At 46.0% G+C, this 18,521-nt stretch overlaps 1 protein-coding gene and 1 non-coding gene across 6 annotated transcripts; both read right to left on the reverse strand.

Moving 5' to 3' along the window:
* Positions 1-1,969: 1,969 nt before the first annotated feature.
* Positions 1,970-17,765, reverse strand: sf3b1 (splicing factor 3b, subunit 1). 5 transcript variants are annotated; one of them, XM_010879998.5, is made up of 23 exons: positions 17,661-17,764; positions 15,852-16,027; positions 15,498-15,599; positions 15,190-15,304; positions 12,411-12,490; positions 11,047-11,256; positions 10,385-10,850; positions 10,109-10,230; positions 9,686-9,985; positions 9,274-9,453; positions 9,114-9,200; positions 8,552-8,822; positions 8,317-8,462; positions 7,910-8,056; positions 7,489-7,614; positions 6,749-6,970; positions 5,642-5,824; positions 5,412-5,523; positions 4,584-4,704; positions 4,051-4,182; positions 3,551-3,823; positions 2,936-3,152; positions 1,970-2,584 (listed from the first exon to the last, which is right to left on the reverse strand). In XM_010879998.5, exons 1-23 carry the CDS (start codon positions 17,761-17,763, stop codon positions 2,426-2,428), a joined length of 4,050 nt encoding a protein of 1,349 aa, XP_010878300.3. In that variant the 5' UTR covers position 17,764; the 3' UTR covers positions 1,970-2,425. The 5 variants fall into 5 exon arrangements, with proteins under 5 accessions (XP_010878300.3, XP_010878301.1, XP_019910511.1 ...); XM_010879999.5 differs by lacking the exons at positions 15,190-15,304; positions 15,498-15,599; positions 15,852-16,027; positions 17,661-17,764 and adding an exon at positions 12,852-15,144; XM_020054952.1 differs by lacking the exons at positions 1,970-2,584; positions 2,936-3,152; positions 3,551-3,823; ... (13 more) ...; positions 10,385-10,850; positions 11,047-11,256 and adding an exon at positions 12,852-12,906 and having other exon boundaries at positions 17,661-17,765.
* On the reverse strand, positions 6,467-6,536 carry LOC114828833. The gene has a single exon (XR_003777216.1). It is a non-coding gene; the product is annotated as a small nucleolar RNA R38 (small nucleolar RNA).
* Positions 17,766-18,521: the final 756 nt, after the last annotated feature.

Raw genomic sequence — 18,521 nt, forward strand, 5'->3', positions numbered from 1 at the left:
CATTGAATTACTACACAAGATAAATGACTTGGAATTGACAAAATACTAATTATTAGGAAAATGAAAATGAACAAGTTCGTATCTTGTCATCAGTCTTTTTTTCTGTATATGGTATCAACAGAGGTTTACTGTAGCCTCTCCCACGTTTTTGTGTACCTTTGTATACCTGAGCTGATTGTATAGCTGAGCTGTGTTCTGGAGGAAAAACAGTTAATGTGTCTCAGTCATACCAGTTATAAGAGGATTGTTAGAAATAATAACTCACTCATGCATATTTGATATATATCCTGCATTTGCATTTCGGATTCCCCTGCCCCCATGTACCAAATCAAAGTACTATCTCCACCCATCTATTAGTAACCAACCACACCACACACCAGTCACACTCACAACCACTGCATTGAAACCTTGAGGGGACATCTGACCTGGCAAGGCTAATCATCTTGATTAGATGTCACCACCCTCTTTCTTTAGCTTTTTCTGAGAAAGATAAACACATTTTTTCTGCTCATGTAGCCTATTCCTCATCCTTATTCGGTGCTCATAACTTTCCCCTCATGTCTCGATCTCTGCCATGGTCACTACAACAGCTCGCTTTTGCCTTGAGAAAGACATTCAAACACTTCATAGATCCTTCTTATTCGCTGTGCCTTAGAAAGAGTAGGATTCACTTTCACATTGCTAATACGTACATGCACACAATTTTTATTGCAGATCAAAAATACATACACGAATGGCATCCGACATGCTGATCTCTCTTTGATTGCATTGGACAGTGTCCCGCCCTGGTCTCTTCCTCTCTGATAAGGACAGAGGTTCCAGGATCATGGGTGGATGGAGGACTGGTAAGGATGAAGGTCAGAGGCTTGGCCCTGTTTCCTCATTCAGAAAGATGCCAGATACCCTAAATCACAGCAGCCAAGTCGGCCAGTACACCACACCATGACTACGCTCGCCCTGGAGCCTATTTCTAAACCCCCAACAATGGAAACCCTCCCCCACCACCGCACATCTATACACTTCCACCACTCTGCATAGAGGCCCGTGCACACGCTGCCTTTGACCCACTTTCCAGACGGACTCCCCCGTGCTCGCTGCTCACTCAGCTCTGACTCCTGAGGACGGGGCGTATGAGAGATCTGAAAGGAGTTCCCCCTATTAGGGCAGGGTGGAAGACTTCCAGGGAGTCTGGGTGGGAGCTGGTTGTCGACACTAGCAAATGATACCAATGAAGCTTCTGAGGGATGTTATATGTCATCCGTAGCCAGGCCTGCCAGACGTCGAGTTTAAAGGAGCCTTACGGGGTGGAGGGTGACTCCCTTACTCTACTGGCATTTATTCAAACTATGAGTAGCTAATGTACCACTGACCTATATGTTAGAGGATTATGCACATTAAATAACATCAGACCTTAAGGGTCGTGGGAGAAACAGGAAGTGTTGCTCCTCTGGCAAAAAGCCAAGGGAACATAAGGGCCTGTTTCCAGGACACAGATTAAACAGTCCTGAACTAAAAATAATATTGCACAGAAACTCGTCTTTCCCCAGAACCTCCATCAACACAGCCCAGTGGAGGAAGGCGAAGACGGAGCTTATGACTGAGCAGGATGGCGTTGCTGATAAGGTAACCAGCATTCTGAAAGGGTTTCCCTTTACCAACATTTAGAGGAAGACATAGCCTTTGATACGTAATTACAGTAGCCCTCAGTTGGTTGTTGATGCTCTGCACCTTCTTGTGAAAATGTCATTGTCAGTAAAACAATAATTCCCCTCAACCTAGTGGGTTTAGAGGTTATGAAATGACAAAGCTTATCTATGAGGAACTGGAGTCATCTAAAAGAATGCTGGTATATTCCCACATATTTCAAAGATAAAGCTATAGAGAAAACACCATATGGAAAATGGTACCTTCCAGAAAACATTTTATCACTCATATTTTTACTTAACATAATGCACCAAAGGACACAGTTTTATTTTATACACAAACGTTTATTTAGTCAAATAAAGCAACATCCTGATAAGAACAAAGGGGTGATCACTTGAGAGCAGAGAATCGAGAGGGAACGGCCAATAGAAAGAGCCATACACAGAAAGCATGACAATATCGTGTTCTCACTGACTTGCTTTTCCATTTTTGAACATCGCTAACTTAGACCCTGCAGTTTACTGTACTGTCTGCCCTTCTTGATGGAAATGAGCTTAAAAGAAAAGAACAAAACAATACATAGAATCTAAGAAATTGCTGCGTTTCGTTTCCTCCCTAATTATACACTTTATTTTATTAAAAATGAGTGTTGAACACACCCACTACAAAGACAGAGGAGCTAAAAAAAAAATATATATACGGACCAAGTCCTATACACCAAGAGATAGGACAATAAAAAGAGACAGATTCATGGGGCGGAAAGAGAGAGTGGACAGAAGTGTCACAGGAAGTACTCTAACTCATAGCGGAGGTAAGGGTTCTTCTCGTCGTTATAAACATGTGGGTAGTGGGCGATGAGCGCGTCCTGGGAGCCAATGTAGATGGAGTTGTAGATTTTCCAGTAGACATCTCGCACCTTCCTGGCGGGGTGGAACAGACCCTGGAGAGAAGAGGCAGTGTGTAAGCACCTCAATGGCTACATTTAGCATACATTCCTTATGGATTAATGCTTTTACTACATATCCACATCACGATTGATGGACTTCAAGAAGTATTTTCCAGCCATATTTACGTTGACAGAGAACACATTTACAGCAACGGTGATAACATGACTCAGACAAGACTTTAAAGAATTACCAATGTGGTACCACATGCCACTAAATATTTTGGTGGGACCAGTATGTTCATTTTGGGAGTATTGGGTACATAGTTTTTCCCGAAAGACTTATTTGGACGCGTTTCGCGTCCGTCAGAGCCGGGAGAACAAAAACGTAGCGGCGGTCTGGTTTACCTGCAGGCAGTACTGCAGCATCCGGCAGGGGCCAATAGCCACCCGAAGGCCCTCGAGGGCCCCCATGACGGCCTGGATGACGTGCGGCGACGTCTCAAACACGTTGGGCCACACGTAGTTCAGCAGGTGGTTTAGGGAGTCCTCGCAGCCAAAGCCGTAGACGCCCAGGGACATGTGTTGGACCACGGCGCTGGCCGTCTGTCGGTGGACCAGGTCTCTGGGAGGAGGAGGCAGAGGGAGGAACACGGTTAATGTCGCACTGGTCAGGAGGCTCAATGGAGCTGGGGCGGTCTACTGAGGAGAAATTCTTAGACAAGCAGTAACAAACTGCCGTAGTTTGTAACCAACGGGTGCAGGGTGAGAACGGAACTGAAATGAAGTCAGAGCCGCTAGTTCTCGTGTCGGTCTTTAATCTGGCGAAGTACTAGCCCTGATCTGACCACGGACAGGTCGAACAGGCGAGAATGATTCGCAGGCCTGTAAAAGCACGTTCACAGTGATATAACTAACTGAACACTTCAAATAGTAACATTTATCAATGCAGTGGACAAGTTGTCAGGGTAACCGACTTTGGATCGGCTCGCAAAAATTCAGGTGAAAGTTCGATCCGCTCACCTGTCCATCAGCGCATCCTCCAGCAGGGGCGTGACAGCGTAGATATAGTCCTTGCCCATCTCCCCAATGTACTCAAACAGGAAGGACAGGGACTTGAGCACGCCGTTCTGCACGTTGAGCTCAGGCACGCGATACTCGTTCATGAGGGCTGGGAGCACGGTGAAGGGAGAACAGGTCTCGGCCACGATGGCGATGGCCACGGTGGTACACACCCGGTTCTGACGCTCCTGCACCTTCAGGTTGTTGAGCAGAGTGGCCAGCACGTCGTGGGGTCTGAAGGGGAAGAGGTCAAGAGGTCACCACCACTTCACGCATAGCCCTCGGTGGACAACAGTTGGTATTCCAACCAGGGCAGACAGACAATCGTCAACTTTTTAATTTAATTTAAAACCATATCTCAGACGTTCAGAAACCCATAAGTTTTCCTTAAACCCCTTAGTGAAACGCATATTGACTGACACAACAGTGTCACATGAACGGTAAGCAGCAGGAGGTCTCACCCAATGGCCTTGGCGATGTAGCCGAAGGTGTTCACCGTGGCTCGGCGGATGGCCTTCTTGTGGGCCTTCAGGAGTTCCAGCAGCTCAAAGCAGATGCGCATCCACTCCCTGGCTGAGACATACTCGGCCCCCCTACACAGATGCAGGCCAGATGTTAGGAGAAGACACGTACATACACGTTTCCGTAAGAGTTAAACGGCCTGTTAGCCTCATGGTGCAAAACTCCACACCATAACCAAATTGTTTCCATTTTATACAAAGCTACTTATAGTGCTTGAACACATTTATTACCTATAGTGATTTATTTTAATTACAGACAGGCGATTATAACATTGAGCCAATTGGAAGCTGGGGATGATTAGGTTGCCATGGAAAATGTCACCTTCCCCGCTCTGGTGTTTGATATGTAGACCAGTACTGACCCCTGCTGGATCCATAGGCAAGCCAAAAGTAGGATGCAGGGTGCTTGGACTGATACTACACATTATGCTTTACAGCATTTAAGAGCGTGTTGCTTTTTGTGCCACACATACCTGTCAGCGATCCTGCCCACCAGGTCAATACAGTTCTCCTGTACTTTCTCATGTCTGTTCTTGAGGATGGGAGTCAGCCTTGGCAGCAGATCTTTTATTGGTGGAGTCATCTTATGCATACCTGCGTGACAGGACAGAAAACAAAACAGATGTTTAGATACAACACAGCCTCACCATCATTCTTCAATGGGCCATTTTATTTTCTGGAGTCAACAGAATAAGTACATTGTCAATTTAACATTAGGGCGTCCTATGAAGGAGGCGGGATAAACCCTTTCAGATGGAAAGAAAAATTGCAAGGAAATCCGAAACAAAACTAAATTAGACAGCACCATTTTTATAGGCCCAAAATGGGATGTTTGCGTCTTTGAATCTCAGATTTCAGTTGAACTGCCTGCTATTTTAAAGAGAAACACTGAATATAATAATGTCCACCAATGATCATCATCACTGCTGTTGGACAAATCAGATTATTTGATGTTTATTGAGCTCAACTAACCCAATTCTTTAACAGGCATATCTACCCACTAGTGCGCTCTCAAATATTGTAGTGTTTCAGGGGTCGCGAGGAACCCACCAAGCTAACTGAGAACAGAGCTCAAATGGTGAGATAACCTGGAAGATGGAAAACATTTCATTTGTAACCAACGGGTGCAGGGTGAGAACAGAACTGAAATGACGTCAGAGCTGCTAGTTCTCGTGTCGGTCTTTAATCTAGCGAAGTACTAGCCCTGATCTGACCACTGCCAGGTCGAACAGGCGAGAATGATTCGCAGGGATAAATTAATCCATCCCACCCGCAGAGTAAGGAGCGAGCGTGTTACCTACCAATGACATTCACAATGGCCTTGAGAGCACCAAGGATGCTTCCCAGCACCTCAGGGTACTCCTCTCCTAGGTACTCATACAGCACCACTCCCAAGTGACCCATCAGCTTCTCCTGTGGATTGAGAGGACAGAAAGACAGGCGGTTATAACGGGAAGGCAGACCCAGGATATGAACGGGTCAGCGAACGCTGGGTCCTTGTGGTGTGGGGGCAGGCCTTCGCCAGACTGACCTCCTGGCAGGTCTTCATCACCACGGCCGTGCGGGAGATGAGGTCGGCCGCCTGTTGGCGGACCTTGGCGGACTTGTTGTTGAGACGCCACAGCACCGTACCGCAGATCTGAGGCAGATAGGGCTTCACCCTCTTCCCCAGGGCGTTCACCACCGTGCCGAACCCATTCAGCATCACAGAGTCCTACAGGGGGCGCAAGACAGCAACGATTACAGATATTCTACTCAGGTAGGCTAACGATTCAGCTTCTGCCTCCGAAACATCAATCTGTTCTGTAGTGAATGTCTTTAGAACGAAGCCCATAGAGCTCTTGTTTATAAGGCATTGGTGGCCATTTTTGATAAGGGAAGTAAACCGCTGATGGACACCGCCATTGGGCTGTCTGATGATGCAGCCAGACAGCCCAACGGATGTAGGAATATAAAGCTTTAGTTAGCCATGTCCCATCTCCACAGGGCAGAAAACCCAGTGTCCAGGCAGTGGACACCTATGGAGAGAAATGGAACTGAACCAACAATCTGACTTTTTCAAAATGCACCATGTGTTACAGATTTGGCTAGCCTTCCAGACAATCTACTGCCACAGCTTCTAAACTACATTTAGTAGTGCAGGGCCAATGTAGTCCTTACACATGCTCTTCAGAGTAGGCGTTTCCTAACAGAAACATGTTACAACGTGCCAGCATTCCCCAATCAAATCTTTGTAGCTTATTCTTGGCCCTGCCCCCCTGCTTTCCTCGGTTCTGCAGACTTGGCTACAGTTGTCTTCTATTGGAAATTATAGCTTGGGGCCATCTTGGTTTAGTTGAACAAATCTTTGGTCAAGTCAAGCCTCAGATTACCATAAGTCCACACTGCTGTTCAGACAGGGATAACTTGTTTCGTCACAGGCTTAAAGACTCAGAACATTGCTTTAACATTATGCTCCGAGCTAGGTTCAGTAGATAAACATTCTGGAATGCTGCAGATAGAAATAATATGAATAGAGCAGACAGGATTCCTTACTCCACATGCCAGAGGGATGTGCACTTATCAGGCATTTCTACCCAAACAGTAGCAGAACATTGTTCCCTGCTGAACACGCCCCTGGCCTGCAGCCGTGGCTCACCTCAGTGGTCTGTTCCTGGAAGGCGTACAGGATGCCGTCGATCAGCTGCTCCTCCAGCTTGTGGTCGATGTCGGCAGCTCCCAGGTTCCCCATGATCTTCTCGATGGTCTCCATCACCATCTTCCTGTACTGCTCCGCCTCGTCCTTCAGGTCATCTACGATACGAGATATAATCTCCGCCGCTCCCACCTTATTGGCCAGTTCCACTGTAGTATCCACCAGCTGGGGAGGGAAGCAGAGACCCCGGTGATCACCTTCCATGAGACCGCTTCATCAAATTGTCACTCCCATTTCCTACTTACTATTCTCTTCCTGAGCAGCCATCTGCTTTGCTACAAGCATTTGTGTGGAGCCTAATTATTTCTCATCAATTTGCCTCGATTGCAGATTCAGAATTCCATTGAGAATTGCCACTTGTACCCACACAACTATTTTTCCCACTTGTACATACATTATACTTAACTCTTGTACATTTCCTGCCCTCCTCCATTTGCCTCCACTGCACATTGTCATATGTAATGCATTTGCATTAATTGCACATCAATACATTCCACTTGGAACATACATATACTTAATACTTGTAAATGTTCTGCCCTCTTCTATCTGCACGCAAAATGCATTTTGTTGTACTGTACTTGTTCATTGACAAAGTTGAATCTAATCATGTACCCTCGGAACACAGCTGGACCGAACTAAAAGGTCCATTACAGAAAGGAGTCTAGGGTCCCTGCTTCGTGTACCTGTCTGTAGTTGCGTCGGTCCAGTGCCATCCTGTGTTGCCAGAAGTGCTTGAAGAAGGGCGGCAGAATCTCGGTCTTGATGTAGTTGGCCTCCACACCGTCAGTACCACAACACTGCTTCACTACCTAGGAGTGGGAACGACAGGGTTAATCACAACACCGCCCGGCTTTAATGGAAGAGCTAGCCCCTGATGCTTTCAGCTTTACCATCAAAATCAGAAAAGGTTTTATCGCCAAGTACGTTTCACAACAAACAAGGAATTTGTTCTGGACATTTTAGAAAACGCAGCATTTTAGAAATACAAAAGCGGACTGGATGCCAGATCTGCCTGTTGTCAGGTTCCCGCCCGCTCTGATCGGAACACTGACAAGCTCGACCAGCGAGAAGGCTTTCCAGACAGAGAAACTCATGCTCCTTTACCTTGAGTACAATCTTCTTCATCTCCTCATCGGGAGACTGGAACTCTCTGATGAGGATCAACATGACCTCTCTGGTATAGTAGTTAGCGTACTCAGCGTCCATCAAAGGAATCAGGTAACCAATGGCCTTCAAGAATGCAGCCAGACCCTGGACACAAGAGTTTAAATCAGTTAACAACTCAACACAGCCAAGACACACAGACGAAGTTCACTGGAATTTCATTATGATTAACCTGTTTTAAGAATGTAACCAACGGGTGCAGGGTGAGAACGGAACTGAAATGACGTCAAGAGCCGCTAGTTCTCATATTGGCCTTTAATCTAGCAAAGTACTAGCCCTGATCTGACCACGGACAGGTCGAACAGGCGAGAATGATTTGCGTGCGATCGAACGTGACGGGCCCTCACCTTTCCTCTGTGCTGTCTGATACCCTTCCACAGGGGTTTGAGTACAGAGTCAAATGACTCGATACCGTACGGCGTGGCCGCCTCAGCCAGGGCAGCGATAGCCAGGGCGCTGATGGTTCGCACCTTTTGCTGCTCGTCGACCAGACCTGGGGGGCGGGAGGGCAGAAGAGGTCAGAGGTCGCATAGCCATGTGCAAACAGACTGAAGCCAACCCACAGAACGGCCCTCTACACACCGTGCTCGATGATCTCCACCAGACTCCTCAGATGGGGCAGGATCGCACAGCCCATGAGGATGGCGATCTGCTGGACAATCTTGATGCCAGTATGCCGGGCCTGCCAGGACTTCTTGCTCTTACACACGGCCTTGAGGAAGGGCAGGAGGGAGGGGATTCCCAGAGCGGACGCCACCACTGCGAAAGCTCGCGCCGTTGTGTTTCGGACGTACTCGTCCATGTTGTCAATGTCAGGTCTCATGGTGGAGATCATAGTGGCCAAGCCGGCAGCCTGAGGGGGGGAGGGGGCAGGTGTTCATGATACTTGCAGAAGTGGTGCTTTATAAAGTGATTTCAGGTTCACTTGTGTAAACTAACTGCTGTAACAATTTAACCAATAATTGCAAGTGGAGAACTGAAATTAAACGTCAGATCTGATAGTTCTGGTGTTGGTCGTTTTCATCTAGCGAAGTATGCGCCCTGACCGGAACACTGACAGGTGAAACCAGTGACAATGATTCTCAGGCATATGACCAAACTGTTGTGGGCGAGTGGGTACATTGGGGAGGGGGGGTGCCCTCACCTTGGCCAAGTTGGAGATGATCTCTCTGCCTTCCACTCTGGCGTAGTAGTCTTCATCAATCAACAGGGGCTCGATCACCACCAGGATCTGAGGAACACAGAGTCAGTGACACACCCAGGGACATATTGGAACTTAAGTCGCCGAGTGCACAAACACCTACCTTGTGAACATATGGGCGGACAAGGTCGTCCAGTTTGTAGAGGATCCGGTCGATGACCTTGACCAGTAAGTGGCGCTCCTGGTCCTCCAGAGTAGGAGACATGAGCAGGGGCAGGATCTGGTTGAACAGGGGTCCGGCCCCAAACTCTCTGGCCTTGTCTGTGATCTGACGCAGGGCAGCCTGAAGAGAGAGAGCACTTTAGACTTTAGACACAGAGACAACAACAGTCAGCTGTTCCCAAACCTCTCCCTGGTGAACCCCAGCAGGTGCTACAGAACTAGGGATCCTTGGGAGCGAACGCCTGTCACACCCCATTCTAAATCAATGTGCCCGTCATGGTAGGCGCCTTGTTCAGGGGAAGGTTCCGTTTCGGTCTGTGATTCAGACCAAGCTGGCCGGCAGCGGGTCTCACCTTTCTCATGGGAGGCGTTCCATTCTTGATCTTGAGCAGAAGTTTCATGATCTTGCGCTCCTTCTGTTCCTCTGGGCTCAGAGTCGACTCGTCCACCTCCACCAGCAGTTTATCAAAGTACTGGATGTCGTCTGGTTTGAGGAAGGGCAGGTTGCCGCTGGGTTGGTCGTTGACCTGCTTCATGGACCGGTCCTCCTGCGGCATGTGGAAGCCTGTCATGCCCCCGATGGGGGTGGGGGTGGCAGACAGTTTCCGGGCTGGGGTGCGGATGGGCACGTAGCCTGCTGGAGGGGGTAGGACCTGTGGAGAGTCGGAATGTTAGTACTGTTAACTCATTATATTCATTGCCTAGAAGCCATACAAAGACTGAAGTGACTGATAAGCTCTAGGTCTTCATTATGCTGGGGTGGGTGTCAGCTGTACCTTGTATCCCTCTGGAAACATGGCATCCAGCTCATCGTCTGTGAGCGGTCGGTTCCTCTCGTCTATCTCCCTCTCCCAACGCCACGCCTGAAGCTGTTCTGGGGTCATACTCATCAGGTGACCTGAGAGCATAGAAAAAAATGTCCAATCCTACAAGTTAATTACAGAGTAGACCGTCTTAAACATTATTCACCAACATATTCCCTTTTCTGGACATTATAGCTGTAAAAAAAATAAAAAGACTGTACTGTATGTGGGCTAGGTGACGGACAGTACCTGGAGTGGGAGTGGCCATGTTCATGGCAGGGGTCCCGATGGGGGTCTTCCCAGGGGTCATCAGTGGGGTGGAGGAGCCCATCTGACTGGCGGGGGTCTCGTCCCAACGGGACTTCCTCTTGCTAGCCCCGGGGGTGGGCGTCTCTCCCACAGACTCGTCTCCTCGGTCGGTACGGGGCGTCTCCGCCCAGCCGCTGCCGTGACCGGGGGTCTCCCTCTCAGTCTTGGGCGTCTCGTCCCAGCGGTTCTTCCGCACACTGCCCGTGGCTCCCCCGTGCCCGGGTGTGGCGTGTCCCGGCGTGTCCCCTCTTCCGGGGGTGGCCGCTCCGGCCGGGGTGTGGCTGGGAGTGGGGTCCCACATGCGTGTGCTGGGGGTGGCCCCTGGGGTCTCGCTGCCCTTGTTCCTGCCCGGGGTCTCGTCCCAGCGGCTGTTGGAGGGGGTGTGGCCAGGGGTGTGTCCTGGGGTCTGATGGGAGGAATTAACGAATCACAGTTCTTATGGCACAGATTTTAACTGAAGAAACAGGGTCAATGGCCGCTGTTCTGTACAAGACTAAATAGACACTTCCAGACAGGGAATAACCTGTCCACACAGACTTGATGAATCACCCTCTAGCTAATAAGGATTCAAACGTGACAGACACAGAGACTAAGATCTCTACCTCAGCAGCCTGATCAGCCTGGTCCCAACTGGACATTTTCTTAGGTGTGCCGGCATTGCTGGGAGTTCCCGATTGGTCCTGTTTCTCGGCTGTCTGGTCCCAGCGGCGTTTCCTCTTGGCGGCGGCGGCGGCCTGGGAGGCAGCAGAGCCGTTGACAGCCTTCAGGTCTCCAGTCTTGGCCTTCTCTGCCATCTGCTGACGGATCTCTTTCTGCGAAAGGATAAAGGGGAGAGACTCAGGACACAGCCCAGCAAGAGCAGAATGTTTCATAAAAGGGCGGGTATCAGGAACCGCTTCCAAATTCCCAAGAACCGTGGATTTGAAAAGACATGATTCTGCTTCGGTTCCTAACGTTGCATTTCAGGCATGCTTTAAACAGTCCATAGACGTTGCAGTTACCTGCCAGCACCTGCAAAGTGGACGGTGAACCTAATGACACGTAATTTCACAAAATGCATCAACAAAGCAAGCACGTGAGAACTGAGAAGACACTTCTGTTTACATCCTGGACCATGGCTGGCCACAGCAAACGCTCAAAAGTTTGGCTTAGATTCCCAAATATTTTTTATAACGCTGCAAAATGTAAGAAGGGAGGAATCACTTCCAATATGAAGCATTTACTTCAACACGGTGTGAATTTGAAGGAAGGCACCGTGTTAGAAAGCCCACTCATCACAGTAACATAACATCCATTTCTCTCCGTTCCCTCTCCATTCCCTAACAAAGATGAGCTCACATTCGCCTTTCATAATGAAGGTAAAGGAATGATGTCTGCAATTTATTCTAATATATTTTTTCCTTAGGTACAAGTTCAGAGAGCACCACTACACCTCCGGTTCAACCCCACTGACCCCCCCCTATAATACAGAAACTGCTTTCACTTGAGCCATGAAGGGAAAGATGAGCATGGAGAAAGTGGAAGATGTGTTGGAGTTACTGTACATCCATCTGGTACGGTCAAGTCTCCTTTGTTTAGGTTGTATTTTTCTATTATTTATTTAAATAGTTTTGGTTTGGAATTGTTTTTGTTGATCATTCCTTATAGAAATTATATTTATGTCATTTAGTGAATCATGTCATTGTTGACTGATTATAGCCTAAAATGTGCCAAGAATAAAAGTTAGGCAAATTTTCCTTCTTAAAATATGTTATTTGATCTCTCCCCAAAATATTGGAATTGTAACTGGGATTCGATAAGCAGAATCGTAAAGTATGAAAGTGAAATGATACACAACCATAGGTTCTTATGAACACCACAATGAACAAACCCAAGTAAACATCCTTATACTATATCCTCAAAAGACCCAGAAGACCAATCGAAGCAAACTCAGACAAAACAACAACGAAGATTAAACCAGCCTTACCTCCTCTTTGGTCAGATGCTGCTCCTTCATGACGTCCATGTACGACCTGGACTGCAGCTTGGGGTCCGGCGTTTTGCCCCCTGCGCGAAAGAGCACCAACAAGACACAGGGCAGCCAATCAGAACATAGCCCGGGACCAGGTCTTTAGAACACACACACACACACCAAGCACAAAAACATAGCCAGCTCAGCTAGGCCCTCACTTCTTTAGAAACGTTTACTGCTTAGCTCCTTAAGCTGAATCACAACATGAAAACCCTAGATACATGACATATAGACAGTTCTCTCTTGCTCGCCTTACATACAAACATAGCTGTCTAACAGAAACAACAGGCAGATACATTGAGAGAGCTGAGGTTGTTTTGTCTTTAAGGAGATAACAGGAGAGGATAAAGCCATCACTGATGCAGGGTCCTGGGCTGTGCTCTCCAGAATACGTACACTTTCAGTGCCAAGGGTCCTTCTGCAGTCAGACTTCAACCGGCAGAAAAGAAGCCTAGAAAATTTCTCTTTACCATTAGTAACACTTTGGAAAAGGGTTGGAACTCACACACATATGCATACCACCTGTGATTTGGTTGTTGTTTTTTTACGTCACTCAATAGGAAAATCCTCCTGGGGCTCAAATAAAAATGAAATAGAAAATATCCTCTTGATTGGGAATTATTGATAGCATTAACAAATTCAAATCAAGGGTTTGTTAACAAATCTACCAATGTCGTTGAGATAAACCTGGGGCTACTTAAGTAACCCAGGGTAGAAAACCATATCGCGTATATGTAGTTACACATATGCACGACAGGCAGTGAAGGCTAAGATCCAGACGCTCAATAACTTTGTTTCAGACTGTCTGCTCCGGAGCAGTTGGTAGTTTGACTTGGGTCAATTGCTATCCCAAATTTTGAAATGTAGGTCTTGACTTCCCATTTTAGAAAAAGAAAAAAAATGAATTACCAAATAAAGTATTAAAAAAATTAAAATAAAAAGACCATACAATGAAGTTTAAATTGAATTCTTTAAAAGTAGTAAGTACTTGGTAAAAGCCTAAATAGAAGGATCTTGGGGCAGAAGTCGAGGAGGAGCTGCCTTTTCTCCCACCCAGACAGACAGTCAGTGGACCCTGACAAAACTGACAAGAAGCGCACGCTTCTGTGTTCACCATAACCTACACAGGAGGAGTTGCTGCACCCTTAAGAGAGTGCAGTACAGGACTGGCAAAGCAGTACTGCTGTAGGAGAGAAATTAAGGACAGTTAGTATGGGCCTGTGGAATTGCGGCACACAGATTTCTTTATATGTTTCTATTTCACAAAGATGTAAAATAGAAATATATTTACACAACATCTTTGTATATGACAGAGCTGTCTACATGCAGGCTTGATACTGGCCTACCCACAGACTACATCGCGGCATTATCATCTCGCAGATGTGCACTTCGGCCGCAACAGGCAAATTGTCAAGTTGCAAATAAATTGTTGCGATGCGTGGACAAACTAATCTTCAAACTATTCTACAGAAGCGTTTAGGTAGCCATATCCGCAAAAGACTTGTCAAAGTTGTATTCTGAGGAAAAGGCCATCTTTGGTTAATGGACGGGCCATTCAGTTCGTTCTAAAGAACAAAAATGAGACTAGACTAAAAGACGAACAAACTGTGACCAGTCTTGGGTTCGGCTTATTTAGAATATAGCCATGTGGTGGCTCCTGGCCCTGTCATAGGTTAGGGAAAAGCCAAAACCATAACCCAGGACTCATACCAATGGGGCTTATTTAAAATCTCTGACCAGGGTTGGACTATCTGCGATGTAAATGTGATTGTAATCTTACACCATAAATCACTAGTGTTTATGACAACTGCACTACAGCTGTATCGTGTTGTAAAACAATATTTGACTACTCTGTTCGCAAAGGAAACTCCCCAACCCTAGATGTCTGACAAGCCAACAGTGGTGGTAACTGACCATATGCCTGCACAATGATACTGCATTGGAGTGAAGGGGCTACTGGCAAGGAAACAGGCGGTCTGAGAGTTCTTGTTCCACATGGGAATAATTGGAAGCCTCAGTGCTCAGTTTGTGGCTGCGATGTGATCGGGTGGTCTGTGTGTGGGACATTGGATTCCCGCCTACTGGGCACAGCAGGCTGCGGCACATTGCACGACCAGGTGAATTACCCCAAGGTTGACCATCAAACCCATACAGAAGACTACCTGTTTGTATAATGACTTTTAGCCACTAATATTACCTAGTCAGTATATTCAGACGAACGCGTTCTAATTCAACCATCCGCATCAGAGAAAACCACATGGGACTGTTAACCCTTCGAGACACCCACGAATTGCCTGCCACCCATGTAGTGTCAGGTACGAATGTCTCCAACCAAGACAACGCCCAACCACCTCTTCCTAAAAAGGATGGAACCCCTTACTGGCAGATGTATTCCTCAGCCGTCCACAATAAGTCTTGACTGCCAAGAAGAAAAAACAACAACTTGTACCCGCCATAAAGACCGTTTGCCCGAAATACCAAGGGAGACGTTATTGAGAAAAAAAAGTAGAGTGATAAAGGAGCAGTGACAGGTGAACCAACCGCCCTTGTGCCGAGCAAGATTACCACAGGAAGTTCTGGTCTGGGGAGCAAGCCGTTGCACAGTGCTCGAAGGGCTAAGCAGCAAGAGTTGGGTTGGAACCCTTCAAAGGCAGCCGTGGGATCATGGGAGTGAGGGTACAACATAACATCAGGGGAGGACACTACGGAGAGAAGACGGAGGGGTAACATTTACCGTCTGCAAAGGGGTCGAGTCGCTCCGGGGAGATAATCATTTGTCGTCGCCGGGCCTTGTACTCGTCCTCACGTTCGGCAATCTTCGCAGGCCGGTGCTCGGCAAACGGGTCGTACTGAGAAGGGAGAGAGCACAGCATTGCATAATGGTAAACAGATTCATTATGGCCAATTCCCATGATCAAATGTAGGCTAAGACTAGATGAGGGCACAATAACTGAGCTAAACCTAAACCTTAGTGATACGGTTTAATTAGCTCAAAGCAAAACCCCTGACATATAAGAGCAGGGAGGTGTGGCGGTTTCTAACCTGTTCGTCAGACTGTGGTATTGCATTGAGTATGGCCACCGGAGCATGATACCCAGGTTTCTTCTGTCCAAGTAGACTTGTCGACGATTCCTCCTCGTCATCCTGAAAATGAGAGAGAAGAGTCAGGTCAAGCCTGGCCACTTAAGGCAGACTCTCCCAGCTCGCAGACAACAAGACATAGCGGAGTTTTCAACTCCTTGAAAAATATGACCCAGGAACTGCTGATGCCTGAACCCTAGGAAGAGAAGGTGGTCAGCGTGGCAGATAGCAGCACACAGGCCACAAAACCCTAACAAGAAAACAAACATGCTGGTGAATCCATTAGAAAACAGTTGTAGGGGCAACACTACTCACATCCTCCTGTTCGTTGGCGGCGATGGACGTGACATATCCGGCAAAGCGGCTGTCGCTGCCACCGTAGATCTCCTGGTCGTAGTACCCGGTGGAGTCCAGGCCCACGCCCTGATCGCCCCCCTCCTCCACCAGGGCAGCTTTCATGCCCTGGATCTCCAGGATCTGGGCCTCAATGTCTGAGGGTAGGAAGAAAACAACGCTGAGTGACTACCTAGGCGTATTCTATAATACGGACAAAAACGAAAGACCTCCAAGCATATTACCAAAAAGGAAAATTAAGTAGTTTCAAAACAAATCACTGGAAAACAGCAGTTACCTAGATCTTAAATACCCAAGTCTGTATGTTACGGTAATTACATGATATAAGCCTAAATGTAATCTACTATGGTAAGAAGACAGTTAAGAATAAGGCTGTGCACTGGACAGGATTTCATTACTCCAACAGTATGTTATTATTCAAATAGTATTTGAAATTCATGTTCTCAAAAAACATCAGTTTGCACTACTACATAACACTCAAAGGAGCAGGTGTCATTCTCAATGGGTGTGCGAGAATAGTGAGCGCTCTTGATAACCCTGCAGAAAAGGTATCCTTCATGCTACTAGAGTGAGATCAATGTGAAATTAAAGTAAGAAGTAGAATGAGAAATTATTGCGCGTTTTACTTTCACCAAAGGCATTTTCACTGAAAATGTATGATTAACCCTGTTTACCCCCGCTTACAGAAAAACATTAAAAACTAAGCTGGTTAAAAGGTAGTTGCTTTGGCTCTACATGTTGGGTTGTCATGGAATGGCCAATGTCCCATTCACAACAATTTTTTAAAGCTATTGCTTAAGAGTATTGCTAGACTATCACAGCTCTGATTAAAATGTATGTTAACAAAATAACCATCTTAGGGTAAAGCATATAAGTAAGAATATATAAAAATGAGTACAAATTATTTCAAATTTTATAAATAACTCAATTCAGGATCCCAGAGTGAAAAGTTATGAATAATATAATAATCCTCCAATTTGAAAATGATTGTATGGAGCCTTCCTTTTCCCCTATTGCGGTTGAATGTGTGGTTCAGAGTCTTTGGAAGAAGAGATGTGGGCTGGACTCAAGTCCATATGTTTGACTTGGGATTAACCCACCTGTCCGCGATTTTATTTTTTTCTCCATTTAATAAAGTGTTATGTTCATATTTCACTCGTAATATCCTAGTACTAAGTAGGTGGAGCTGAATCCGATCATGTTGGCGCACTAAAGATGACCCTAACAGGTACATTTTTACAAAATGTAGCTAATGTAATTATTCCTGAACATTTCAAACACGCACTCTGCACAATGTTATGAGCAAAACTGCAGTGTTGTGTCCATCTGACATGGTTTGATGCTCAATTTAGCAAGCTAACTACAGTACTACAGCTCACACTGCATTGATGAATGTCCACGCCATTTTACCTTTACAATACCACCGTGACGCTGTCGAATAACTAGCCAACCATAACAAGTTTATAAGTGTTACATTAACTTTCGCATTCCATAGTTAGTTAAAGTGACCAAAAAATAATTCAAGACGAGGCCATGTTTTTGTTGCAATTCTCTATTGTTCAGGGAGGCTAGCTAACTTAACTAGCGGGCGCCATTATCTATTATCCGTCCTCGTTGCGTCTTGCGTTTGTCAACATATCGCGAATGAAAATACAGCTACAAATCTTCTAAACAAAGGATACATTAGATCGTCTTTTTATTCAGAATATGGATGAGGTAAGAATGAGTAATCAGACCCATTTAAAACATTTAATAAATGAATATTCTTACCTTCGTGTGTTTTGGCGATCTTCGCCATTTTGGGTGTTCGGTAAGACTGAAAACGGAAGTCCAAATTAATGAATATCCGTTTAGCAAGAAAATGCGCACGCATGTGTAAACCACGTTCAGTCCTGTTCAGCCGTCAATTTCACCATTTAGAGCCATGGTTTTAATTGGCATGTGCATCCGATACACAAGACTAACTACCAAACAAAATTATTTACTGCAGATACAAAAACATAACATTTGATTTATTTATTTTGTGTGTGTGTGTGTGTGTGTGTGTGTGTGTGTGGGGGGGGTATTAAGGTTATAAATTACGTAAATTCTACATTTCTAATAATATTATTATTTCGGAGTGTAACTACCAGGTCCTGACATAGATAGGTAGCTTAACACCTGTCTCCGATGTAACATAGTCACTACCTGCATAACTTGGTTTAAAAGTTTATTTGCCAAATGCACCGAACCACAGCGTCATCATGCACAATACATTCTTGTTTTCATATAACATTACTAATGATGTCATACAGTACAGAAATAAAATACAGCTGGGATTTAAAATATCATGATATAGTGTTCTCACACATTAATGGATGGGCTCCTGTCCCTGTCTAAAATCCACATAGTCATGTTGCTCTAGATTCTGACCCTGCCAACCCAGAAGAGGACTGGCCCCCACCTTTATAGGTTTCTTTTAAGTTCTTCTGATTATTGAGTTTTTCTAGCCAATGTCCTTAATACATATTCGTTAACATCGTGTTGCTTGATCTTTTTAGGCTGGATGTGTTTAAGCACTTTGTTGACTGCTGTAGTAAAAATGATTTTATATAAAATGATTGACTGATTGACAGACGATTGACAAGAGAG

The sequence above is a fragment of the Esox lucius genome, chromosome 16 (assembly GCF_011004845.1).
Source record: "Esox lucius isolate fEsoLuc1 chromosome 16, fEsoLuc1.pri, whole genome shotgun sequence".
Taxonomy (NCBI): Eukaryota; Metazoa; Chordata; class Actinopteri; order Esociformes; family Esocidae; genus Esox; species Esox lucius.

Coding starts and splice junctions, on each gene's coding strand:
- sf3b1 (XM_010879998.5), bottom strand. CDS start 17,763: ATGCGTGCGCATTTTCTTGCTAAACGGATATTCATTAATTTGGACTTC. Junction 9,454..9,685: donor GAACGCCTCCCATGAGAAAG/GTGAGACCCGCT, acceptor CTCTCTCTTCAG/GCTGCCCTGCGTCAGATCAC. Junction 5,825..6,748: donor TCCAGGAACAGACCACTGAG/GTGAGCCACGGC, acceptor CGCCCCCTGTAG/GACTCTGTGATGCTGAATGG.